We start from the raw sequence: 27126 nt of genomic DNA, 5'->3' as shown, positions 1-27126 counted from the left end.
ACGGGTGAGACACTGCGCCACGGTGCTGACAGCGGGACGTGACTCTAGTGACCCCCAGCGGACGTCCAGTGTCACTGCCGCGCTCTGCCTCTTCCTGTGTGACCTCGTTTCCATGGTGACGGCGGTGCACCTGAGCCCTGCGCCGTTGTGTGCGGGGTAGAGAACCCTGAGCACCGGGACACAGGAAACGCCCGAGAGGTCGGACTCACCGTCCAAGTGTACACTGTCACCTACGCGGCCTGCACCGCACCATAGCTGCTACATGTTTGCCGCATCTCCGGGAGGCCTCCCGTCATGCACTGCTGTATTGTGACCGGTAGCTCAGGGAGATAGGAGCTGGACACAGGGACAAGGCCGGCGGACATGAGCCTGTGACCTGCACAGCGGGTAGGTATGGCCGCTACACTCTGTGATTGTTGGCTGGATGCCCAAATGTGACACCGGACAGGATTGCAGGGACATCCAGCATAGCCATGTATCAGAGCTGCAGGCACATCCAGCATAGCCATGTATCAGAGCTGCAGGTTACATTCAGCATAGCCATGTATCAGAGCTGCAGGCACATCCAGCATAGCCATGTATCAGAGCTGCAGGTTACATCCAGCATAGTCATGTATCAGAACTACAGGGGACATCCAGCATAGCCATGTATCAGAGCTGCAGGTTACATCCAGCATAGCCATGTATCAGAGCTGCAGGGACATCCAGCATAGCCATGTATCAGAGCTGCAGGCACATCCAGCATAGCCATGTATCAGAGCTGCAGGTTACATCCAGCATAGTCATGTATCAGAACTACAGGGGACATCCAGCATAGTCATGTATCAGAGCTGCAGGTTACATCCAGCATAGCCATGTATCAGAGCTGCAGGTTACATTCAGCATAGCCATGTATCAGAGCTGCAGGCACATCCAGCATAGCCATGTATCAGAGCTGCAGGTTACATCCAGCATAGTCATGTATCAGAACTACAGGGGACATCCAGCATAGCCATGTATCAGAGCTGCAGGTTACATCCAGCATAGCCATGTATCAGAGCTGCAGGGACATCCAGCATAGCCATGTATCAGAGCTGCAGGCACATCCAGCATAGCCATGTATCAGAGCTGCAGGTTACATCCAGCATAGTCATGTATCAGAACTACAGGGGACATCCAGCATAGTCATGTATCAGAGCTGCAGGTTACATCCAGCATAGCCATGTATCAGAGCTGCAGGTTACATCCAGCATAGCCATGTATCAGAGCTGCAGGGGACATCCAGCATAGTCATGTATCAGAGCTACAGGCACATCCAGCATAGCCATGTATCAAAGCTGCAGGTTACATCCAGCATAGTCATGTATTAGAGCTGCAGGGACATCCAGCATAGTCATGTATCAGAGCTACAGGCACATCCTGTATAGCCATGTATCAGAGCTGCAGGGGACATCCAGCATAGTCATGTATCAGAGCTACAGGCACATCCAGCATAGCCATGTATCAGAGCTACAGGCACATCCAGCATAGCCATGTATCAGAGCTACAGGCACATCCAGCATAGCCATGTATCAAAGCTGCAGGTTAAATCCAGCATAGTCATGTATTAGAGCTGCAGGGACATCCAGCATAGCCATGTATCAGAGCTGCAGGTTACATCCAGCATAGCCATGTATCAGAGCTGCAGATTACATCCAGCATAGCCATGTATCAGAGCTGCAGATTACATCCAGCATAGCCATGTATCAGAGCTGCAGGTTACATCCAGCATAGCCATGTATCAGAGCTGCAGGTTACATCCAGCATAGCCATGTATCAGAACTGCAGGGGACATCCAGCACAGCCATGTATCAGAGCTGCAGATTACATCCAGCATAGCCATGTATCAGAGCTGCAGATTACATCCAGCATAGCCATGTATCAGAGCTGCAGGTTACATCCAGCATAGCCATGTATCAGAGCTGCAGGGACATCCAGCATAGCCATGTATTAGAGCTGCAGGTTACATCCAGCATAGTCATGTTTCAGAGCTGCAGGTTACATCCAGCATAGTCATGTTTCAGAGCTGCAGGTTACATCCAGCATAGTCATGTATCAGAACTGCAGGGGACATCCAGCATAGCCATGTATCAGAGCTGCAGGTTACATCCAGCATAGCCATGTATCAAAGCTGCAGGGACACCCAGTATAGTCATGTATCAAAGCTGCAGGGACACCCAGCATAGCCATGTATCAGAGCTGCAGGTTACATCCAGCATAGTCATGTATCAGAGCTGCAGGTTACATCCAGCATAGCCATGTATCAGAGCTGCAGGTTACATCCAGCATAGTCATGTATCAGAACTACAGGGGACATCCAGCACAGCCATGTATCAGAGCTGCAGGTTACATCCAGCATAGCCATGTATCAGAGCTGCAGGTTACATCCAGCATAGCCATGTATCAAAGCTACAGGTTACATCCAGCATAGCCATGTATCAGAGCTGTAGCGAGCACCCAGCATAGCCATGTATCAGAGCTGCAGAGACATCCAGCATAGCCATGTATCAGAGCTGCAGGCACATCCAGCATAGCCATGTATCAGAGCTGCAGGTTACATTCAGCATAGCCATGTATCAGAGCTGCAGGCACATCCAGCATAGCCATGTATCAGAGCTGCAGGTTACATCCAGCATAGTCATGTATCAGAACTACAGGGGACATCCAGCATAGCCATGTATCAGAGCTGCAGGTTACATCCAGCATAGCCATGTATCAGAGCTGCAGGGACATCCAGCATAGCCATGTATCAGAGCTGCAGGCACATCCAGCATAGCCATGTATCAGAGCTGCAGGTTACATCCAGCATAGTCATGTATCAGAACTACAGGGGACATCCAGCATAGTCATGTATCAGAGCTGCAGGTTACATCCAGCATAGCCATGTATCAGAGCTGCAGGTTACATTCAGCATAGCCATGTATCAGAGCTGCAGGCACATCCAGCATAGCCATGTATCAGAGCTGCAGGTTACATCCAGCATAGTCATGTATCAGAACTACAGGGGACATCCAGCATAGCCATGTATCAGAGCTGCAGGTTACATCCAGCATAGCCATGTATCAGAGCTGCAGGGACATCCAGCATAGCCATGTATCAGAGCTGCAGGCACATCCAGCATAGCCATGTATCAGAGCTGCAGGTTACATCCAGCATAGTCATGTATCAGAACTACAGGGGACATCCAGCATAGTCATGTATCAGAGCTGCAGGTTACATCCAGCATAGCCATGTATCAGAGCTGCAGGTTACATTCAGCATAGCCATGTATCAGAGCTGCAGGCACATCCAGCATAGCCATGTATCAGAGCTGCAGGTTACATCCAGCATAGTCATGTATCAGAACTACAGGGGACATCCAGCATAGCCATGTATCAGAGCTGCAGGTTACATCCAGCATAGCCATGTATCAGAGCTGCAGGGACATCCAGCATAGCCATGTATCAGAGCTGCAGGCACATCCAGCATAGCCATGTATCAGAGCTGCAGGTTACATCCAGCATAGTCATGTATCAGAACTACAGGGGACATCCAGCATAGTCATGTATCAGAGCTGCAGGTTACATCCAGCATAGCCATGTATCAGAGCTGCAGGTTACATCCAGCATAGCCATGTATCAGAGCTGCAGGGGACATCCAGCATAGTCATGTATCAGAGCTACAGGCACATCCAGCATAGCCATGTATCAAAGCTGCAGGTTACATCCAGCATAGTCATGTATTAGAGCTGCAGGGACATCCAGCATAGTCATGTATCAGAGCTACAGGCACATCCTGTATAGCCATGTATCAGAGCTGCAGGGGACATCCAGCATAGTCATGTATCAGAGCTACAGGCACATCCAGCATAGCCATGTATCAGAGCTACAGGCACATCCAGCATAGCCATGTATCAAAGCTGCAGGTTAAATCCAGCATAGTCATGTATTAGAGCTGCAGGGACATCCAGCATAGCCATGTATCAGAGCTGCAGGTTACATCCAGCATAGCCATGTATCAGAGCTGCAGATTACATCCAGCATAGCCATGTATCAGAGCTGCAGATTACATCCAGCATAGCCATGTATCAGAGCTGCAGGTTACATCCAGCATAGCCATGTATCAGAGCTGCAGGTTACATCCAGCATAGCCATGTATCAGAACTGCAGGGGACATCCAGCACAGCCATGTATCAGAGCTGCAGATTACATCCAGCATAGCCATGTATCAGAGCTGCAGATTACATCCAGCATAGCCATGTATCAGAGCTGCAGGTTACATCCAGCATAGCCATGTATCAGAGCTGCAGGGACATCCAGCATAGCCATGTATTAGAGCTGCAGGTTACATCCAGCATAGTCATGTTTCAGAGCTGCAGGTTACATCCAGCATAGTCATGTTTCAGAGCTGCAGGTTACATCCAGCATAGTCATGTATCAGAACTGCAGGGGACATCCAGCATAGCCATGTATCAGAGCTGCAGGTTACATCCAGCATAGCCATGTATCAAAGCTGCAGGGACACCCAGTATAGTCATGTATCAAAGCTGCAGGGACACCCAGCATAGCCATGTATCAGAGCTGCAGGTTACATCCAGCATAGTCATGTATCAGAGCTGCAGGTTACATCCAGCATAGCCATGTATCAGAGCTGCAGGTTACATCCAGCATAGTCATGTATCAGAACTACAGGGGACATCCAGCACAGCCATGTATCAGAGCTGCAGGTTACATCCAGCATAGCCATGTATCAGAGCTGCAGGTTACATCCAGCATAGCCATGTATCAAAGCTACAGGTTACATCCAGCATAGCCATGTATCAGAGCTGTAGCGAGCACCCAGCATAGCCATGTATCAGAGCTGCAGAGACATCCAGCATAGCCATGTATCAGAGCTGCAGGTTACATCCAGCATGGTCATGTTTCAGAGCTGCAGGTTACATCCAGCATAGCCATGTATCAGAGCTGCAGGTTACATCCAGCATAGTCATGTATCAGAACTGCAGGGGACATCCAGCACAGCCATGTATCAGAGCTGCAGGTTACATCCAGCATAGTCATGTATCAGAGCTGCAGGTTACATCCAGCATAGTCATGTATCAGAGCTGCAGGTTACATCCAGCATAGTCATGTATCAGAGCTGCAGGTTACATCCAGCATAGTCATGTATCAAAGTTGTGTTTGTCTCAACTTGAAGGGGTCTTCCAAATGTAACATATTATTTTTTTTATATGGAAAATGGCTCATCATGCTCTTAAGGGTGTTGACCAGAAGTTGTAAAACATGGCTACTCTCTTACAAAAATCTCCTGACCATGGGTAGTGTGTGGTATTGCAACTAAGCTCCATCTATCCCTATACAGCAATACCAGCAAAAAACATGGTCAGGTGTGATGCTGTTTTGGCATGTAACCATTTGTTTCAACCTTAGGACAACCCCTTTAACAGTAACAAGAAGTAGCGATAGTCACTTGGCCATTTCCTCTATTTGGTGCTGCTGGTCTATTATGTACTGGTGCAGCAGTGATGGGATGAGACACCTATAGGCTGTCATCCATGATTGTCCACAGCTGCTAATGTCCCTATGACAACATGTAATGCCGATCAGAAAGTGTCAGAAGGAGGCAACAGGGAATAGCAAAGACACATTTAGTTCTTTTTCACTACTCAATGGCATGCAGGGCGATTTACCGAAAAATTGGGTATGACTAGAAATATCTGTAAAGGGGTTTTACTAACTATTTAATTTATCCACACAGGGTAGGAGATAACAAGCTGAACAGTGAAGGTCCGACTGTTGGGACCTCCACAAATCCAGAGAATGAGGTCCGATTCCCACTATTGTGTGGCGCATGAGTCCTTCTGTTCAATAGTATAGGAGTGTCACAAATTGCCAAGGACAGTGTTTGGCTGTCTCTAGCACTCTAATAGACAGTAGATGGTAATTCTCATGATCGGTGTGTCAGAGCCTCACAATCAACTTGTTGTCCTCCTATCCTGTAGAAAGGGGGTAACCTAAATAGTTAGGTGACCATGTTTGCTTGTGTCATGTCCCTGCTACACCAAAAATGATTTGCATCAGATAAAAAATTCAAATTCTGAAACACAGATAGATGTATATGAGGTAGATATTTATGGCAAAACCTTTTATATTGATTAAATAACGGAAACTTTTGTTTTAAAGGACACCTGTCATCAGGTCTCTGCCACTAGTCCTGTCACCTCTACCTGTTGGAGCAGATCACAAGGATCCATCCCAGCCTTTATCTAGTTATTTCATACATTAATCATTGTAAAATCATCTATTTTTTATCATGTAAATGAGGCTGGTCACATGGTCAGAGGCAGTGATGTCACCCCTGTTACCCCTCCCCTCTCCTCCCCCTGCTCATGTCTGTGTGTAATGTATAGTAAAGCATGGCTAGTGTGTGCACTGTTTCTGCTGACATGCTGCATCCTCCTAATATACAGGTGATAGACAGACATCAGCTACACATCAACCTGACATGTTCTGCTGTAACATGGCTGCATGGAGCTGCTGTATCTCTCCTATACAGACACATGCACACACAGGCTGCAGGGGGCGTGGCCACCAGCACCAGGAAGCACATCATTATACAGCCTCACATCATTATACAGGCTGTCAGTCATGCACTGGGGGTGTGGCTGTGCCTCCCACTCATGAATAGAGTGGACAGCTTGAATATGCTAATGCTTCATTGGACACTTCACAGGTCATTTGCATACAGCTTTAGGACCTCATTGCTTAGGTTTACAGGCATGTAGAGGGACAATGAAGGGATAAAGGCAATGCTCTCTAATGGCAGTTTATGAAAATATATTTAGTTTAGGGGGGTTATTTTGCATGACGGGTTCTCTTTAAGTTTTGTGCTTGTTACCCTTATCACGTCTGCACCATTACAGTATAATATGCCTCTATTTAGGTTTCTGGGAGGGTATGTTGACATGCTAGGCTTCTGACCAGGATAGAAGCACTTCAAAAACGACATAAATTGCAGGGTAAAGGTAAACTGATGAAGTTAGCATAGGACAGTACCTATAGGCTAGGGTCACACAACTGTGTATGGCCCACATACTACTGACTGTATGTCAGCAAAATACTGGGAACGAAAACTGGGGATTGTGTCAGGATTCGGGATATGTGGATCCACTGGACCACTGCGGGAGATGGAACTAGCCGACACCTGGGACTGGAGTCTAAGTATCACCTGGTCTTCACCAGAGCTCACCGCAAAGCGGGATGGACTTGCTGGGGCAGGGTACCACCAGGTCGTTCCACAAGTGGGAGTAGCCTGCGGTGACAGCTGAGGTCGAGGTACCTTAACGGAAGACAGTCTTGTGGTTGGGTCCAGGCACAGGGTCAGGGCAGGCGGCAGAGATGCAGGGTCAAGTCCAATCCGGGGTCAGCAATGGGAGATTCAGATGGGAATGGGAACATAGGCACATGGGACACAGCAACACAGGAACACGGATGGACTCTGGTAACACAGGAACACGGCAACACAGAACTCAGGAGGAGGAACACACTGGAACGCAGGAATACACAGGAACACACAGAAACGCAGGAATACACAGGAATATCGCTGGGGAGCTTTTTCTAAGGCTGCGAGACACAAAGATCCAGCAGAGGACACAGGCAGGGGCTGGGAATTTAACTGAGAAGGCGGCAGGCCAGCGCCAATTATCGTCACGAGATGGGGACAAGGTTGCTGGACCGCGGGAGCTGCAGAGACTGTCGCTGGAGCCAGGAGAGGTGAGTTCTCCGGCGGTGCAACTCCGGGGGCACGCGGAAGTACACTGGTGTGCCTGCGACCCGGGGTATGGGTCACAGGAGCACCCGTGACAGATTGGAATTGCCAGGATTATAGTCATTTATACCATTATTCCTGCCTCCTTGTAGGATATGAGTACAACTCGGGAAAGTGTCAGGAAGTGTCGTCCAATACCGGAGAAATAGAACTCCGCTATGGATACTGAACCCCTGGTTTTCTGTAGAATCAAAAGTTCTCAAATCACGTGCTAAAATGTTGTGTGACATGTTGAGGTTCTTGTTAAGTTGTAAGGTTATCTACTTTTAGCTGTCTACTTTTAGCAAATAATTGATATTGTTTGAGTAATGAAAAGTTATACAAGTTTCCAATGTGTCTTCTGTATCAATTTAATTTTTCCAGATCTCTGCTTCCTGTCATTCTATAGAAAGCTTCTATGTTTACTTCCAGTGGATAGAAATCTGTCCATGGTCACACATGTGCGCAGCTCGTTATATCACACAACTCTTATAACTCTCTGTGATACTAATGAGCTGTGCACCTACGTGTCCATCACATGACCATGGACAGATTTCTATACAGTAAGCATAGAAGCTTTCTATGGCGAGGCAGCAAGCACAGATCTAGAAAACAGCGAGGAATTGATACAGAAAGTATATTGGAAAATGGTATAACTTTTCCTTACACAAACAATATTATTTGCTGAAAGTGAACAACCCCTTTAAGTCTTTAGTAAGTCTTCTTTTAATCTCAATAAAGGTGACGACGGCGTTGCCATGTTTTAAGCACCACGGGATCTTTGCTGGCGGCAGACAAGAGGTTAACACCTGCATTCGGTGCAAGCACCGACCGCGGCTGTTAGCAATGGGTCTTTGCTGCAATATGCAGCAAAGCCTATCTCTGTATGAAGAGGGCTCAGCCCGTGAGCCTTCTTCATACACCCTTCATAGCTCTGCGGCGGATATAACTGTTGCAGAGCGCAAAGGGGCTAGAGAACCATGTGAGGGCACAGCCCTATCACTATTTCTGTTTACCTTCAGTTACTACTCACCACATCATCTCCTAAAGTGTTCTTATAACAATGTGGTGATTGGGGTTGTTTCAAGAGATAATGTACCATTGCTTGTTGTTTGGAGAAAATAACCTGAAGTAATCTTAGAAATTGGTAGTAGAAATTGACTTAATAAACCACTACCAGTTTATTGTCAAGCATCCTCAAATTATCCTTGAAGTGAAATGTAAATTGGTTCTATAAAGAGGCAGAAAATTCTGTACTTAAGTCAGGTGCTCCCTGCCTAACACTGCTCCCCCTGTTGTGATTGAGGTCACAATAGGGATGTTTAGTCAAGTCCTCCTCACCTTAAAATGCCTCCTTCGCTGTAATTGATGGCTCTATCCAGGGACTTCACTAACCGGCTCTAGAAGACTGGAGAATGACATCAGTCACAACAGAGGGGACATTCTGAGATGGGGAGAGCTTGACTTCAGTACTAAACTATACCCTTCCGTGACGTCATGCAACCAATTTACATCTCACTTCAAAGTTGATTTTCTGGATGATGCCACCATACTGGGCCATGAAAGAAACATCATCTAAAATGTGGTAATCTTCTTCACAAGATACTGGAAGAGGTTTATGCCAACAGTCAGTTTACGCTGACAGGTTCCCTTTAATGTAATTAAATAAAAGAAATTATTTGTAATCACTTCCATACTGCTGTACGACTATATATGTCATACAGCGGTGAGGGGAGTATGAGGAAGGCTCACGGACTACACAGCAGGTGTCCGCTGTATTACAAAGCTTACACCCGGCGGTCGGTGCTGGCACCAATCGAGTTAGTTGACCTGTTAGGTGCCCGGTCAAAGCGGACAGCGGGACCTAACAGTGCTTCCAATGGGCACTGTCATCTTGGATTGCCAGCTTAAGGCTCCATAGCTGTCATTCATCTTCAGTTTTCAGAGACAGACTCTATACTCTATATCTTCAGAGACAGACTCTAATACAGAAGCAGTATATTCACAATACAGGCAGTCCCCGGGTTACATACAAGATAGGGTCTGTAGGTTTGTTCTTAAGTTGAATTTGTATGTAGGTCGGAACTGTATATTTTATCATTGTAATCCCAGCCAGAACTTTTTTGGTCTCTGCGAAAAAATGTTGGGTTGTCATAAGAATCAATATTAACACTAAATCTTCAATACAGACACCTGTGATAACTGTTACAGCTGATTATTGTAGCCTAGGACTAAAGTACAATCAATTACCAATATCCAGAGGTCCGTTTGTAACTAGGGGTCGTATGTAAGTCGAGTGTTCTTAAGTAGGGGACCGCCTGTATATAGAAATACAATTGTATTGCAGTATACTGTATGAGTGATCAGACACTCTTGGGTTAAACTACCCTAGGAGGTCTGAAATAATAGTAAAAATAAAAATTTTATAAAAGTTTAAAAACGATAAAGAAATATAAAAATTCAAATCACTCCCCCCTTTCCATAGAACGCATATAAAAATAAATAAGTAAAATCATAAACATGTTAGCTACCGCCGAGCCCCAAAATGTCCCATCTATCCTAATATAAAAAATTATTATTCCCGACGGTTAACCCCTTAACAGAAAATGGTGCCCAAATGCCTAGATTGCCACTTTTTGCTATTTTGTAACACATACAAATTTAAAATAATAGTGATCAAAAGGCTGTACCGTCCCCAAAATGATATCAATGAAAATGTCATCGTGTCCCGCAAAAAATGAAAAAGTTATTGCTGTCAAAATATGGCAAAGCTAAGAATTTTTTTCACAAAAGATTTTAATCTTTTTTTTTAGTTAAAAAGTTTAGTTAGTATAGTTTTTTTTTTAGTTAAAGTTTTAGTTACTTTGGTATTACTGTGATCATACTGACCCAAAGAATAAAGGTGAGGTTTTATGTGGACCGCACAGGAAAAGCAATTCTACCACATTTGGAATTTTTTTCCAGCTTCCCAGTACAATGAACAAAATAAAAAATGATGCCCCTAGAAAATACAAAATATATGGCTTGTGAAAGTAAAGAAACGGAAGTGCAAAACTGGAAAATTGTCCAGTAATGAAATGGTTAATGTTAGTAAACAAAATTAGGTGTTAGATCCGATAGCTAGTGCAGGTCAGTCAGCTGAGGGCTATAAATATTAGGGAGTCTATGCTGATTGGAAATACCCAGATAAATTACCATATATACTCAAGTATAAGCCAAGTTTTTCAGCACAATTTTTGTGCTGAAAATTCCCCACTGACTACTCACCATTCTGACGGCCCGGGCTGCTCCGCCTCTTCATGTCGCAGGTCCAAGACAGCCCTGTGGCCGCGCCTCTTCTGTCTTCATGCGGGCACCAGTTCCGTGACTGCTCCGTGCGCAAGGCCCGGCCGGTGCACAACTGTCGTGTCAGCCACTGCTGACATCACAGAGTGCACCGGTCGGGCTGTGCGCACGGAGCTGTCACGGACCTGGTGCCAATGTGAAGACAGAATATATATACTATATACTACAGGAAGCTGGCAGGCTATATACTACAGGAGGCTGGCAGGCTATATGCTACAGGGGGCTGGCAGGCTATATGCTACATGGGGCTGGCAGGCTATATGCTACATGGGGCTGGCAGGCTATATGCTACAGGGGGCTGGCAGGCTATATGCTACAGGGGGCTGGCAGGCTATATGCTACAGGGGGCTGGCAGGCTATATGCTACAGGGGGCTGGCAGGCTATATGCTACAGGGGGCTGGCAGGCTATATGCTACAGGAAGCTGGAAGGCTATATACTACAGGGGGCTTGCTGGCTATATACTGGGATGCTGTGACTAATGCATTTCCCACCATGGGCTTATACCCGAGTGAATAGGTTTTCCCAGTTTTTGGGTACCTCGGCTTATACTTGGGCCGGCTTTTACTCGAGTATATACAGTAAAAGTATAAAGAATTTTTTTTTTTTTTAGTAAATTGTTGGCCCTTAATGTGTGCCATACGATGTTTTATCACTTCTCAGGGGTATACAGTACTTTCCTAGGGGCTATACCTTGTAGAAAATATGAATCTATGGGAAAGATATATCACACGCTGGCATTGGATGATGGTGACCACTCTTTCTAACGATCGTCCAAGAGGCTTCGGTCTTTTGATGTATCTGGCAGGCAATGCACCTGCAGGGCAAATCTATGCTAGGTCCGTTTGTAAAAAAAACTTGCAAACAAACAGGTTTTTCAGAATTACATGAGCCCATTCCGCCGGCCTGGATTTGCAATTCTTTAACTGCTTCTAAGCAAGAAAACAGAGCAGTGATACATCTCCCTGTGTGTTATATATTGTCTGCTGCTGACAATGCTTTTTGTAATGAATAATTGAATTTGTGTTGGTTGGGGAATAGTAGTGTCCCTGTTGGGATTATTAAAGTTATCTATTTATCTATAAATAGGTTGCATCGGATTTGGTCTACATATTTAGCCTTGAAATTGAAAGAATACGTGCAGTGTACAGGAAGACAGAGATATTAGAATGTTGGAAATACCTATTTCATAGATTGTAAGCTCTTGTGTACTGAATCCTAACTCATAGGGTGGATATGTTGTTTTACTTCTGACAATGAGCCCTTTAATAAATAAAGTTCTAATGTATGTTACAATCCTAGATAATGTTACAATCCTATACAATGTTACAATCCTATATAATGTCACAATCCTATATAATGTTACATCCTATATAACAGTGATGGCGAACCTTCTAGAGACCGAGTGCCCAAACTAAAACCAAAATCCACTTATTTACCGTGAAGTGTCAACACGACATTTTAAGCAGTAACTTATTGCTACCTGTTCTTCCTCGTCTTTCAATCGTATTGACCCCCTGAGGCCACCAATACAGTTGAAAGAAGGAACACAGATGCAGACCCTCATTGTAGCTTCTCTCCTGGGTACCTCTGTAGAGAAAGAATAGTGGGTCCAGCCGGATGACCAACAAAGACCAATTGCACTTCTGTCAACACCTCACTTTTCCCAGAGTTCAAAACAGCAAATGAAATGTCGCTTTAAAACAGCATCTCTTAATTTGCCTGGGACTGCAGGTGGATTTGGTCCTATTTAGTGTACTCTGTCCTGGAGCAATGGTCTGAGTGCCCACAAAAATGGCTCTGAGTGCCACCTCTGGCACCTGTGCCATAGGTTCACCACCACTGCTATATAATGTTACAATACTATACAATGTTACAATACTATACAATGTTACAATCCTATATAATGTTACAATACTATATAATGTTACATCCTATATAATGGTGCTATGTAATGTTACACTGCTATTTTAATTATTATCATGAGTGACATTTCTCCTTCTTGCACCCCTGACTAGTTATTAGCCCACTTCCTGTAATTTCATATAAGGAAGAGGTTAGGTTTTTGAACATTATATTAGGCTTGTTAAATATTGTAATCTATCAGCGCTTCCTCTTTCACAATTTTGCCAAATAAATAAATTAAGGCACTTATAGAGGGTCTTTTACTACTTCCACCAACTCTTTGCATCCTTCGATAGTTATCATTTCATGGATGCTGGTGCATATGAAATTATTTTTTAGCTCCCCTAACTTGCCTGAACGTTCAGTACCATGAGTTTCAGTAGCCTAATTTCGGGTCCCGTGCTGAAGCAGACAGCAGGGCACCGCCCACCTGACAGTAAATTTGCATAAAAAGAGATAATCGCTTGAGAACGTTGAGGGCTAGAGAAAAAATTTCAGCTATGCCAGAATTGGTGAAGCTACACCCGTTACAGGACAGAAGATTTTGGAATCGGTGGAGGTGACAATAGGTTTTTTATTACATCTGAAGAGGTTCAATAACTGTTTGGAGTCTTTCTTAAGGTTTTGGCTTGGTCATAAGTGTTTTTTTTTCTTTTTTTGGGGATGTGTATAGATGGAAACCTGAGAGCTGTGACCTTCATGATCTGCTCATTCTCTGGCGTTACATATGGAAAGAAATTTTGAGTGACCCCTAGCCAGGCATTTTATACTTGTATAGGAAGGACGTTTCTATGGCTTCAGCTGGACTTTTCTAGGACAATGATTTTAACAATGTGTGTTGTATCATTTTTTGGGGAGCTAGGGGTGAGGGGCTTGTAGGATAAATATTATATTACAGTGTTATGATATTATTCCATTTTAATGCTTTTCACATTTCTTGCTTACCATAAATAATTCTCATGTACTTATATTGTTCTATAGTGGACATTTATATATTTACTTTGTTTTTGTTACATAAAATATTTTATTTTTACCTGGGCACAGGCTGGCATCAGCTGGTACCACCCTATGATGTGACTATAATGCAACCTCTAGAAAACCAGCTGCTCTGCGTGACATAATCTCTGCATTGTCGCTATATTGTACGTCTCATGGCTAGGACTGTCTGTAGATGCAGTCTTATTTTTAGCACTTTGTAGCAATACATTTGATCTACTAGTTCTGATGTGAGGGAGGGGCTGAGGCTTTTTTTTCCCAGCCTCCCATGTCTCGTCATCAGTATGCGGGGCATTGCCTGGGAATAAACGATCCATATTGTACCCCCGGGATATGAAGGGCGTTTTCCTCCCCTGATCACTGGAGGACAAGGGGCTCGGAGCATCCTCTCTATGACAGGGTGGGGACACGGTGCAGTCTGTGTCTGCATACATCGGTGTGTGAATAGCAGAGCTGCACTTCCTCATGAGCTGACCCTTCTACACGTGGTGCTGAAATCTTCAGGAGGCGAGGATAATCCCCCAGAGGTAACGACATAGATTTCTGATAATGTAATGTAGATTTCCTTGTTCCAGTTTACGGACGTAATGTAAGCAGGGATCAGATGGTCCGCATTGCAGATGGAGAACTAAGTGTCCTGGCTGGTACCTCCGTGATTTACTCACATAGATGTTAGACTTGCTTTAATAGAACAGTCTTGTATCATCCCTCCTGCCCCTGCAATGTCCAAAAATGATTAATTGCTTTCTAATAATAACCTGATCTAGCACCTCGTCTGCGTCCAGACACTCAGCCTTTCTTCTGGGTGGCATTGTTAGGTGGGCACGCTGTTGTTTAGGGGATCCCGGACCACACTTGGAAGAAGTAGGTCGGCTTTTATCTGTTTTGCTGGTAATAATGGAACAACCTGTTCCTGGAGAAAACAAAGGATGTAAAGATGTGTCCATATGACCTACCGCGGGAGGGGGCGATGAGAACATAGGTGTCGCCCGCATTGTCTGCAGCAGCCTCAAGGAAAAACTTTCACTCCCAGATTGAATTCGGATGAGGGATCATATTGGGTTATCCTAGATATCCAGCCCAGGCCACGTGCGTTTCATTTGATATCCCCCGCAGAGATTGCTTACTTGAATGCTTCAGCTCTATCACAGCAGCTTTCTGTTCCTTTTTCCTGTTTTTGTTCATGGTGATATTCTGGGAATTTGCAGCTGTAACTACATTGTGAGTGAATGTCACTTGCACAATTAACCTTTTCTTAGTCACATGAGTTACATGTAAGTTGTTCTAAACTTTCTGTTATTGTATAGCGGCACCGTATGATAGAGCGCAGTACACGGTGGGGCTCATAGTTAAATCTGCAGATCTCAGATGTCCATTCCAGAAATGTATAGGATATATATCTACTTGTGGGTTATTATTGTAGTGCGGTTAATGGTGACTTTTTTGGAATAGTTTGGCTCCCACTGCGCTTCTGGCCCCGGGCACGTTCCTCGCTGTGCAGTGCTGCTCATAGTCAGTCAGAACTGAAAACTAAAAATAATTAAATTGGTTGATGTGATGCAAAAAATTGCAAGTTTACCCTGAATATACAGTGACTGCTGGGAAGCATGATGTCAGCTGTCAGTTTACCATTGTTCAGAGACACACCCATGAGACCTGCGCTCGTGTGATCTCCTCCTCTACCAGAACGTATGTCCCGCCCTTGTGTCTAGTACATACAATGGTTGGGATTTATGCAGTACACATATATTGTTATCATGACTACAGTGAAGCTTTGTGTAATGCATATGGAGATAACATTATACATTGTGTACATTAGAGCGCTGTCGCAGCTTGTCCACTTTATATTTAGTTTACTGTACCAGAAAAGCCACACACAGGCGAGATCTAGTGACTTATTACCAATTATTATCAACTATCTCAACAAACTGAGCCTTATTATCAAAACTGCCTCAGGCCGGGTCAAGAAGAATAAACAGAGTTTGGCTGGGGACACACCTTGTGAAATCTCTGCAGGTTAGCCGCAGCAAAATATCGTCATTTACCCATTCCAAATTTACAGCAAGTTGGTGATAGCGGCAGATTCCTAACCTCTGCAGGGATTGGTTATTCTGGCCAGTAAGTTAAATGGGTATTCCCATTCCCATTATTTGTACAATAAAAAGTTATACAATTTTCCAATATACTGTCTGTATCAATTACTCACTGTTTTCTAGATCTCTGCTTGCTGTCATTCCATAGAAAGCTTCATTGCTTATTTCGAGTGGACAGAAATCTGACCATGGTCACATAGCTCAATATAATCCACAGTCTAATGATACTAATGAGCCTGTGTAACCATGGTCAGATTTCTGTCCACAGGAAATAGACATAAAAGCTTTTTATAAAAGGTGAGCAAGCAGAGATGTAGAAAACCATGAGGAATTCATACAGAAAGTATAATAGAAAAATGTATAATTTTTCATCATGCAAACAATAACATTAATTTGGCGAAATACCCCTTTAAAGTTTGATTAAGTTAGTAATACTACAGTGTGTCAGAAACAAAAGTTCTAAACTTTTCTTGAGGTTTGATCAGTCTAAATTGGCGCGGTTAGCTATAATAGAGACATATAGTTATCCATCGGTAAGTTTGTTAGGTTGATATTTTTGGTCTGTGTGACGATGTTGACTTGTAAATACAGGCGGTCCCCTACTTAAGAACACCTGACTTACAGACTACCCCTAGTTACAAACGGACCTCTGGATATTGGTAATTTATTGTACTTTAGTCCTAGGCTACAATGATCAGCTCTAACCGTTATCACAGGAGTCTGTAATGAAGCTTTATTGTTAATCCTGGTTCTTATGACAACCCAACATTTTTAAAATCCAATTGTCACAGAGACCTAAAACATTCTTGCTGGGGTTACAATTATAAAATATACAGTTCTGACTTACATACAAACTCAACTTAAGAACAAATCTACTGAAGCAATCTTGTATGTAACCCGGGGACTGCCTGTAGCGTGTTGCACAAGAGCAATAAATTTCGATTGCAAGATTTTTACTTACAATATGGTATATGATACATCTGGATCACTTCTTCACATGGATGAATCCCAAAATAAAATGTATATTCAACTACAAGTCTCTTGTCATAATGGAATGGAGTAAGGGGTACAGCTAGTTAATACTGCACAAGTAGGCTTGGGGCTATGAAATGACCTTGGTCTTCCTCTCTATTATTGGACTTCTACACTATCCATTAGTTGCATTTATTTTTTGATGCAGCTGAAAGAACTCTAAGTGCATGCAAGGTCACTTCATTTATTAAACTAAGAAATCTACTCCAACATATAGTAAAAACTATTAAAATCCACTTTCTTGCATAATAGTTTAAAAAAAAATCTGAGCACCACTTAACATAAGAAAGGAATCATTTCAAATCAGGCCTTGTACCAACAATTTAAAGGGAACCTGTCATCAAGAATTGGCCTATTAAACCACTATATAGTATAGTGTCTAGCTTTCTAGCTTTCTGGTTTTTGTTTCTTTCATGGCCCATGGTGGTCGCATCATCCATAAAATTAACTGCTTGGTAACATACTGGTAGTGGTTTATTAGGTTGATTTCTGATGACAGGTTCCCTTTATGTTATCCCCTACACAAAGGAGTTCCTGTTCTCACTAAAGGATTGAGCATCGGGTTTGAGCATGTGTCCTGCCACTCCATTCAATTGTGTGTTTGTGTCAGAAATATCCAAACACCTTGTTCATCAATGAGAGGCATGCTCGACCCCCTGTTACTGAGAACAGGACCCAAGTTCTCCAGATTGATGAGGGTCTCGCTCTTGCAATCATTGAGGTCTCAGCAGTGAGACCCCACTATCCGCCTGTATTCCTTATCCTGTTCTTTATCCACTTTCATTGTCTGTGGGACTGTACAGGATGGAGAATAATGTTATAACATCAGACATGCCGTACACATTGCAGATTATTCTGATAATTATCCATTGTAAGATAACCTCTGATACAATAGATTGGGTACATAGTACAACAAGAGATGAACTGTCTGATAGACATCCCAAATATTTCCTGCACTGCTGGTACCTGTGCCAGTGCCGTGTACTCATTCATGACTCAGCAGCTATTTATACATAGATTACATGTAATCCTATTCATAGGAAATACTAACCTGAGGAGGATTGTTTCCTGGAAGACTATCCAGTAATATCAGAATGATAACAGTACATGTATATCCAGCAGCACAGTGCCAATATGACAAAATATGTGAAAGAGAGGTGAAGTGGTTAATCTCATGTTATCAGATTTCTATTTATACTACTAGATGTGCACCAATGTATTAGCATAGGCCCTGGTGCAGGTAGCTGTACTATATACAAGGTGTGAGCCCACTGTCATCGACGGCAATAAGTGTTATGGATTATTGAAACCCAGACCCATCGGCTTTGTCATATATCAGGGACATCTCCAGCAGTGATGGATCACGTATCGGGAAGAAGATGTGTTGTAAATTGCGGTAATAGAGGAAGTGATCTACGCAGGACCAGGTCCTCTCTAATCTTTCTCTTCGAGATATGGGCAGCAAAAGTAAATAGTTCTTTAAAACAATGCGATTTCCTCATGTTCCTTTACAAGGTGTGTATGTGTTTTTCCACATCTGTTCATAAAATGTATTTTTCCTTCTTCAGGCTGACACCTTCCTCACTCCATAAAAGCGATCAAAATGGCCACTTCTAACCTGGAAAATCAATTACAGAGTGCCCAGAAAAACCTCTTGTTTCTCCAACAAGAACATGCCAACACGCTGAAAGGATTACACGCTGAGATCCGCCGGCTACAGCAACACTGCACAGGTGGGAATGGAGAGCCATGACCTTCTAAGGGGTTATGTACGGCTTTGTTTCTGTGATGACAAATCCTCATGATTGGCCATTATTATCTGGTCAGTGCCAATGCACCCTCCAGCTATAGGGGATGGTGGGTGACCTGCCACAACCTCAGAAGCTGATGGCCATGCAATGCTTTACCATTACTGCAGGCTCCACTGCCGAGTCCCAGGAATAAGTAGACTGATACCAGGGTATGAAACTGTGTGGAAAAGTATCCAATATAGTCCACCCGCTATTTTCTAGAACAACATGTGGTACTTTTATTTCTGCAGTGGATCTGCACAAGGAATAGCTGCATTGGTATTCACCAGGACTAATCGATGGGTACATGCAGAATCTAGAGAATTGTCATTCTTACCATATTTTTCCATAGTAGATTCTCCGCAAAAGTGGAGCCAGTTTTTACAACACATAACATTTAAAACAACCTCCCTCCGTCCCCTGTCCGTACATCAAACATCAACTTTTGCTTAACCTGAAACAGATATGGCTTTAAGTAAGAATCAAGTAGATGGATATATATTAATGAGATGGGTCCAATGTTATCCCCCCCTAAACTAGGGAGTTAAATGGGAATGTACCATAGGACCACAAAGGACCAGATTCTCCACCTGAGCCGTCCAGGCGTGTCTTAATTGTACGAATTTGTAAAATTGGTGACAAATTAAACTCCTCTTGAAGGACTGCAAACTCTTTAAAGGACACCTATCATCAGTTTTTAGATGGTAGATGTGTCCTAATAAAAAATTCTTGAGGAACATCGTTTTTCAGGACTTCTTTTATCATAACTCTATATGCCGCAATGGCGGAGGTGTTTAAATAAGGGGTATTAGATACAGCAGAGGTCTCTGGAAGAGGATCAAGAGGGGGTAGACATGACTTGCTCCAGTTAATCTTGAGCCCTGAGTAGTCACCAAAACAACTGATGACTGATATGGTCTGCAGCAGAGAGTGACCCGTTATCCCTAGAAAAAAGGAATAGGTTGTCTCCATAAAGTGCTGTTTTTCCAATATGCTGATCATTTTGCAGACCTGTAATTGAGGAATCGCTTCTTACTATCTGGGCCAGTGGTTCCACCGCGAGGGTGAATAGCAAGGGCGACAGCAGGCAAAGACATTTTCAGTATAATATGAGCAGGGGTGAGGAAAAAATCAAGACTAGTCAGTTGCAATACACAAAAGAAAATCTGATATTCAGTTGTATCTGTCTGGCTTCCTCTTTGTCTGGGTGGAGGTCTCCTTCTGCTGACTGAACGTCCCCTGGGACTGTCCCCGCTGGTCCTCTCTGTTGTCCATGGGGCAATATGTTCTATATGTGTAGTTATTTGTGTAATATGACTGATAATAGCATATATGTACTTTATACACCAACCAAAAAATGGACTCAATCCTGCCTAAGGCTACATTCACACGAACGTATGGAGGACGTATATACGGCCGACGTATATACGGCCGATATACGTCCCCCATACACTCCTATGGGCGCACGGCACCCTACGGGAGCGGTACGGTGCCGCACACGTGTGGCACCATACCGTTCCGTACCCGGGAAAAAGATAGGACATGTCCTATCTTTTCCCGTAATACGGCGCCGTGCGCCATAGGTTGCTATGGAGAGGGGCGGGGGTGAGCTGCGCTCACCTCCTCCTCCTCTCCCCGTACACTGCCGTTGCCCGCTACGGTACGGTACGGGCGGGCAACGGCAGTGTGAATATAGCCTTAGTCTCTATAGACTAAAACATTAGCTTTTAGCTAAGAAAGCCAAAAAATGTGAACCATCCATCAGGGGAACCCACAGCATTCACACATCATGGGTAAGGTACCGTTTATTTCTCAAACCACTGATATCATTTGACTGACATTTACCTTCCCTTGTGGAGGATATGGTATATATAATTGTACAAAAAAAATAAAGAAAAAATGTAGAAACGTGGTCCCTGCACCTCTAACTTTTCCTACGCATATGCAAATGGGCGAAGCCCTCTTCCACTGTGGGCGCAGATGCAATGTGTGGTTTGGAAAAGACTACTAACCTCTCTGTTACACATGGATGAGCAGTTGTGGTTGTGCTTACTATATGGAGAAAGGGGCCTGTGCCTTGTTGTATACCCACGCGTCAGAACACGGTATACTGTATACCTAGGATATACATACATATTGATGTTCAATAGCTTCAACCAGATTTTTATTCATGAAAACATGACACAAAGTGCTTGAAATTATTTCTGAACATTTGGATGTCTGCTTTCATTCAGTATTTCATGCAGTGGACAGGTTTTGGCCTTGGGTTGTTATGTGTTCAGTATCCCAATATACGGAGTTGTTTTTAGAATTAGCCCTTTTGACCATAAGTGATTGCAGTCAGTGCAGAACGCTCTGTGCGCTGAAGGGATGTCCCAACCCACTTCTGATTACTGCAATGAGCACAGATTCCTGTGGTGAATGGTTCGGGGTCGGGAGATCCCCTCGGCACACGGAGCGATTTCCACTGACTGCACTCGCTCGTGGGCCGGTGGCCTAAGTCATGGTGTATCACTAGGATCAGCCACCACTTACATGAAGCACAGTGGCTCCTGCACTTTTCCCTAGCAGAGTAGATTGTAAACTCTTGCGAGCAGGGCCCCCATCCTTATTGTTTTATATGACAATAGTCTTACTCTGTAATGCCTTATGTTGGTTTTATAGGTAATCCATGATCTGTAAAGCGCTGCAGTATATAGTGGTATTATTAGAATAATATTCCTGTACATCACAGCCCCATGTAACTGCATTGCAGTTCTCCGCCTGGCGTGTGGCCGGGAGCTCCGCTGTGCAGGAAATAAGCCACAGAGACCAAGCTCCATTATTTCCTCTGATGATCAGAGACAGCAGAGGTCAAATCCTCAGCAATCGTAGTGTTACTGTAATACCAGCAATATCCATGGCACTATAACATGGGATTACCTTTTTGGGGCAGTTATAATGTTTCATCTATCTTTTATTTTCTATCTCTACAGATCTAACATATGAGCTGACGCTGAAATCCTCTGACCAGACAGGTAAGCGTCATTATTATATTATTTCATCAATTTTTTTTTTTTCATTTTCCGTTGCAAATTGAGACTGAACAGTTGTGTTTCTGGTCTCAATAGTCACTTTTATTCAACGTTGGAAAGAACAAGAGGCATTTTTTTTACTGATCCAGTATGTTCTTTCTAAGCTGAATATGATATAAAAGTAGAGCTCTATGAGAGGTTGTGAAGAATGAAAGGCCACGGGGACCGAGCCAGCATGGACACAACACCACTCACACTGCGGCCTTTGTAGTTATTATCTATTAGATCTCCACTGACATTTGCTAAGTCTTTGCTGGAATTTGAGATGTTATAGTGTAACACTGTAACTTCTAACCAAATAGACTTGAAGTTGATCTCACTTAAAGGGGTTGTCCGAGAGTTCAAAGGAAATGTACAATTAAAATAAAGAATGATAAACCAGAGACACTTACTCCTAGATCCAGGCACCGTGACTGTGGTAATCTTCTTATATTTCTTATCTAAAGCCTCTTCCCTTCCAAAATCACAAAAAGCCACAAGTGCTTTAGTTGAGCCCCTCCGTGCTGTAGCTTCACAGACTTTCACACTGTCTCCTCCTCCCTACCTAAGGGGAGTGCTTCTGTGCAGTGTAACAGCCTGTGAAGCTACAGCACTCTGGCACCATGGAGTCCTCCTCGCTCATTATTTTACTAGTTGATTTTAGAAGGAAGGAGGCGATGGATAACTAATTTAAGAACATTACTCATAGATCCAGGCACCGTAACTGTGGTAATTGTCCCTGGTTTATCATTTGAATTTGATGGTAGATTTCCTTAAAGTAATGAAATGGCAAGAAATGTTATAAACTAATAAATAAATAAATAAAGACTTTACTCCCCTGTTTAGTATTCCTGTACTGCAGCACCCATGCTCCAGTGATATTCAATTGTCTATAATGTCCTAGAGCACTGATGTTCTCTACATCTTCTTGATCCATGCAACCATTTCTTGTACTGAACAGTTAATATTGTATGCATTTAGTTGTTTTTAAGAATGTTCTTGTTTTGTTTCAAACATTTGGACAGTCCCTTAAAGTGGTTCCCCATAAAATACATGTCTCCCCTTTCCTGTAGATAAATGTAAGTGATTACATGGGCTGAGGCAGCAGGGACCCCCATTATTGCCATTATACCCCCATTATACAGGCTTCCAGCATTAGCTCATCTAAGCCGTCTTGGAAGTCCTATACAGAAGCACCAGATAGGGGATAAATGTATGATAACAGGGGTCTAAAACCTGGGATGGGAGAAAAAATGTATATTAGATAAAAACCTTATTCTGTTTAATCAATGCACACTGCTCTACTAACCCATCAGATCTAATGGAGCGATAAAGCAGAATCCTGCTAAGTGTTTCCTGAGACATTGAGGCCACGCCATCCTGCAGCTGATCATCTCTCTGCTTACATGCTGCCATACATGCAGTGTCCCCTGTGGGTTACAGGCGATATAAATGTTTCATGTAATCTTGTTACAGCCAGCATTGATGGGTCAAACAAAATGGGAAAAATTGGACCCTTGAACAAGAAATGACCTCTCCTTATTGATTTATTGGCCATTAGTGTCCTTGAGCAGACGCTCTCCTCCATGTTGTCCTCTGCTTACGGTCTGAAATCTGAGCTTGTAGGTGGAGGATAAAAACACTGCAGTTTCATAAATGTTTTATTATTTCTTATGGTGCATGGACTAAACCATGTCTGACGGGAATAGGAAATCTGTTCTCATAGAAACATACAGGACTTTTACTTACGTTCAACATTTCCCTGAATTTGCAAGTGGATTTATAATTTTTCTTCCAAGATATTTTCATTTACAAATGAATGCAAACATAATCTGAATAATGAATGAGCACAGGATTTTCTCAAAATGCTTGAGTGGTATTTTTGTACTTTACAATGAATTCCTTGTCCTTAGGAGAGGTCATGTTTCCTGATTTGACATAAAGAAAATAGCATAGGAACTGCACAAGAGAGTTTAGTTAAAAAGATAGGATTGCTCTAAAATGGAAAGGGTCACCTTTACATTTAATTTCATCATTTTTTGCATCACTTATTGTGAGCCAAAACCAGGTGTGGAGTTTACACAGGGATAAGATTTGTGCTTGTTCTGTGTGTTTGACCACTCCTGGTTTTGGCTGAAAATAACTGATGAAAAAAACTTGAAATGAAACAACCGAGATGTGAACTGGTCCTTGGGGTAAAAAATTTTGTTCAGTGACATAGAAATAGTTAAAAAATGATTGAATTAGATGAGCAAATTTTTTGAAAAGATTCAGTTCGGGATCAAATCGAACTGAACTTGATTTTTTTCATAATATTTTCTTTCATTATTTTTCTATGAATTTTTTCATTTGGATTAACATCAGGGTTAACCAAAACGGCCTCATGAAAAAATTCTAAGAAAATAAATGAAATAAAATGCAATCCACCTCATCACTAGGTGGATTGCATTTCTTCTAACAGTGCTGCCAGGGACTATGGTACCGTTTATAGCCAAGGCAGAGAATGGTAATGTACTGCATTGAATAGATGGCATCTCCAGAATTGTGATGTTATGTTTTCATCCATTCGTAGGAGATAGTTTTTCAAGAAGTGATGAGCTCCGAAGAAAATGTGAAGAACTGGAAGCTCAGCTAAAAGATAAAGAAACGGAGAACAACGAGTTAATAAAGGAGCTAGAACAGAAAAATGCCATGATCATGGTGCTGGAAAACACAATAAAGGAAAGAGAGAAGAAATATTTGGAAGAACTGAAAGTTAAAAGCCATAAGCTCAACATGTTGTCCAGTGAGCTGGAGCAAAGAGCCAGCACTATCGCTTATCTCACGTCACAGCTGCATGCAACAAAGAAAAAGCTGCTAAGTACAAGTGGGGCCCCTGAAGCCGCTCCTCCGGGGAGTCCAGTCATGTCCACCTACAAGCCATCTCCTCCAAAGGAAAAGTTACCAGAGACCCCAAGAAGAAGGATGAAGAAGAGCTTATCCACTCCCCTGAATGCAGACTTTGCAGAGGTCTATAGGCTTGGGGCTGATGGTCGTAAGATAATGTTGCGCGAACCTGTGGATGCAATGCCTGATCCCACCCCATTTTTACTGGCGAGGCAGTCAGCGGACACACAGGTCGTCAAAGAGCGCCCACTTGTTATCCCTCCCATACGCTCTGACTCTAGTAGTCCAGCTAAAGAGAAGAAGCAGAAGGCCCATGTTGGGGTTGCCCATAGGATCCCACACGCCACCTCTGTCCAGAGTCAGCTCGTACCCCAGCCAGAAGTCGAGACCCTGGCAGTGGACCAGGTCAATGCAAGCAAAGTTGTTAGGAAGCACTCGGGGACGGACAGAACTATTTAAAACATATGTATCCACATCCACTGGTAAAAATAATGATGATGACGCTTTTTATGCACTGTGTTACCATATACGGTAAATACAAAAAGTAGATTTGATTTCCTTTTTATTTTTTTTCCAGTTACTTGATCTCCCTGCATGCCAAATATAATACAGACCTAATTCACCGTTCTGAAATCCTGATGGCAAATCACTCAATAACTATCAGCCTGTGCAATGCTTGCTCCCAGAGTCACTGACTATGCTGCCAGACCTGCAGCATTACTAACACAGCAATACTAGTGCAGCAAGCTGTATGAGGCTGTTCACACCTACTGCTCTAATGTGTACACTGTATAACAATACCTTTACTGGCAGAACGTCAAACCACGCAGATAAATGTATATGTCTGATCAACTGAATAAGACACTTTACTCAAAGTCAATGGTGATGTGTAGAGGTTTCATTTACCACAATGCCACTTGCTCCTTCCTAGGTCTTTGCTCTTTATTTAATCTTTATTTTTAATTTGAAGCACCCACTTGAAAAAGTAAGTGCATCCTCTTTGAATTCTATGGTTCCACATATCAGGGTATTATTAGAAATCTTGTCATAGAAGGTCTTAAAATTCGGTAAATATAACCAGAACAACACAGAACACGTTCCATTGTGCTATTACTTAACAAGAATGGCACAAAAATGCAAATACAGTGTGTAAATAGCTCGGTGAACCACCACTGGCAGCAATAACTGGTAGTCATTGTTGGTCAACTCTTCTCAGCATTGCCCCAAGGGAGGTTTGTAGTTGTTTGCTGTGTTCAGCAGCATTTCTATTGTGTTAAGGTTTGGGCCTTGGCTGATTCTTCCGGTTTCAATTTTTAGTTGTTGGTTTGTGATGGGGAGAAACACCTCCCTGCTGTACCTGAATTAGGTTTTTATCACAAGAGAAAAGGCTTCAGCACTTAAAGGGGTATTCTCGTCTGGGCAATCACATTCAGTTTCACTAATCTTCCATTTATAAACATTTCTTCAATAGGATGTTATTTAAAAAAATGTTCCTGTGTGAAGATAATTTCCCATAAACATAGCCATGTTGTCCCTTAGAAACGAGATTGCTTCCTCGGTTACGACCACCTCACATTTGGGCAGCAGTTGCCAGACATGTGCTATTGAGTCCTGTCTGACCACCAGGATTCAGCGTTCATTACCACAGGACGGCTGTAGGATATGCAGTAATTCCCAGACATTTCATATACAAAAACTTTTTGTTTCTTTGTGAAATCCATCGAGCAGAGGTGGCCGTATCCGAGGAAGCCATCTCGTTTCTAAGGGACATAATTACTACATTTATGAGAAATTATCTTCATACAGGAACATTTTTTTTAATAACATCTAATTAAAGAAATGTTTATGTATGGAAGATTTATCAAACTGAATGTGAATGCCCAGATGAGAATACCCCTTTAAATATCAGATGAAAAAAGTGTTGGTGCTGGTAAAGGAAACACTTTTTTATCTGATATGAGTGCCGCCGCCGTTTTTCTTTTGATGGCTGTGTTTGGATCCGTGGAACCAGGATTAAAAGGTTACATGCACCCAAATGAACCTAATTTGGCTAAAATCCAGTGCTGCTCAGCTAGTTGTGAATTAGGATTCAAAACTCAATTCAAAACACACTAGGGCACATTTACTAAGGGTCCGCACACCACATTTCCGTCGGGTTTCCCGACTATTTCCGATTTATGGCGCATTTAACAGGGGTTTTTAGCGCACCCGATTGGATTTTGGC

General features: G+C 43.1%; 1 protein-coding gene across 4 annotated transcripts; it reads left to right on the top strand.

The window, feature by feature from the left end:
• CCDC92 (coiled-coil domain containing 92) lies at window positions 1-25782 on the top strand. 4 transcript variants are annotated; one of them, XM_072144327.1, is made up of 4 exons: window positions 1-391; window positions 18742-18906; window positions 21939-21980; window positions 24589-25782. In XM_072144327.1, exons 2-4 carry the CDS (start codon window positions 18777-18779, stop codon window positions 25359-25361), a joined length of 945 nt encoding a protein of 314 aa, XP_072000428.1. In that variant the 5' UTR covers window positions 1-391; window positions 18742-18776; the 3' UTR covers window positions 25362-25782. The 4 variants fall into 4 exon arrangements, with proteins under 4 accessions (XP_072000428.1, XP_072000427.1, XP_072000430.1 ...); XM_072144326.1 differs by having other exon boundaries at window positions 4-387; XM_072144329.1 differs by lacking the exon at window positions 1-391 and adding an exon at window positions 5801-5821.
• Window positions 25783-27126: the final 1344 nt, after the last annotated feature.

This window comes from Engystomops pustulosus, chromosome 1 (assembly GCF_040894005.1).
Source record: "Engystomops pustulosus chromosome 1, aEngPut4.maternal, whole genome shotgun sequence".
In the NCBI taxonomy this organism is placed as follows: Eukaryota; Metazoa; Chordata; class Amphibia; order Anura; family Leptodactylidae; genus Engystomops; species Engystomops pustulosus.
The sequence above is the reverse complement of the archived record's forward strand: the minus strand, read 5'-3'. Positions and strand labels throughout refer to the sequence as shown.

Bases quoted from the DNA above. Each gene is read 5' to 3' on its own strand.
- CCDC92 (XM_072144327.1), top strand. From the start codon at position 18,777: ATGGCCACTTCTAACCTGGAAAATCAATTACAGAGTGCCCAGAAAAAC. The intron at 18,907-21,938 runs GTGGGAATGGAG...CTATCTCTACAG, and splicing joins GCTACAGCAACACTGCACAG to ATCTAACATATGAGCTGACG. The intron at 21,981-24,588 runs GTAAGCGTCATT...ATCCATTCGTAG, and splicing joins GAAATCCTCTGACCAGACAG to GAGATAGTTTTTCAAGAAGT.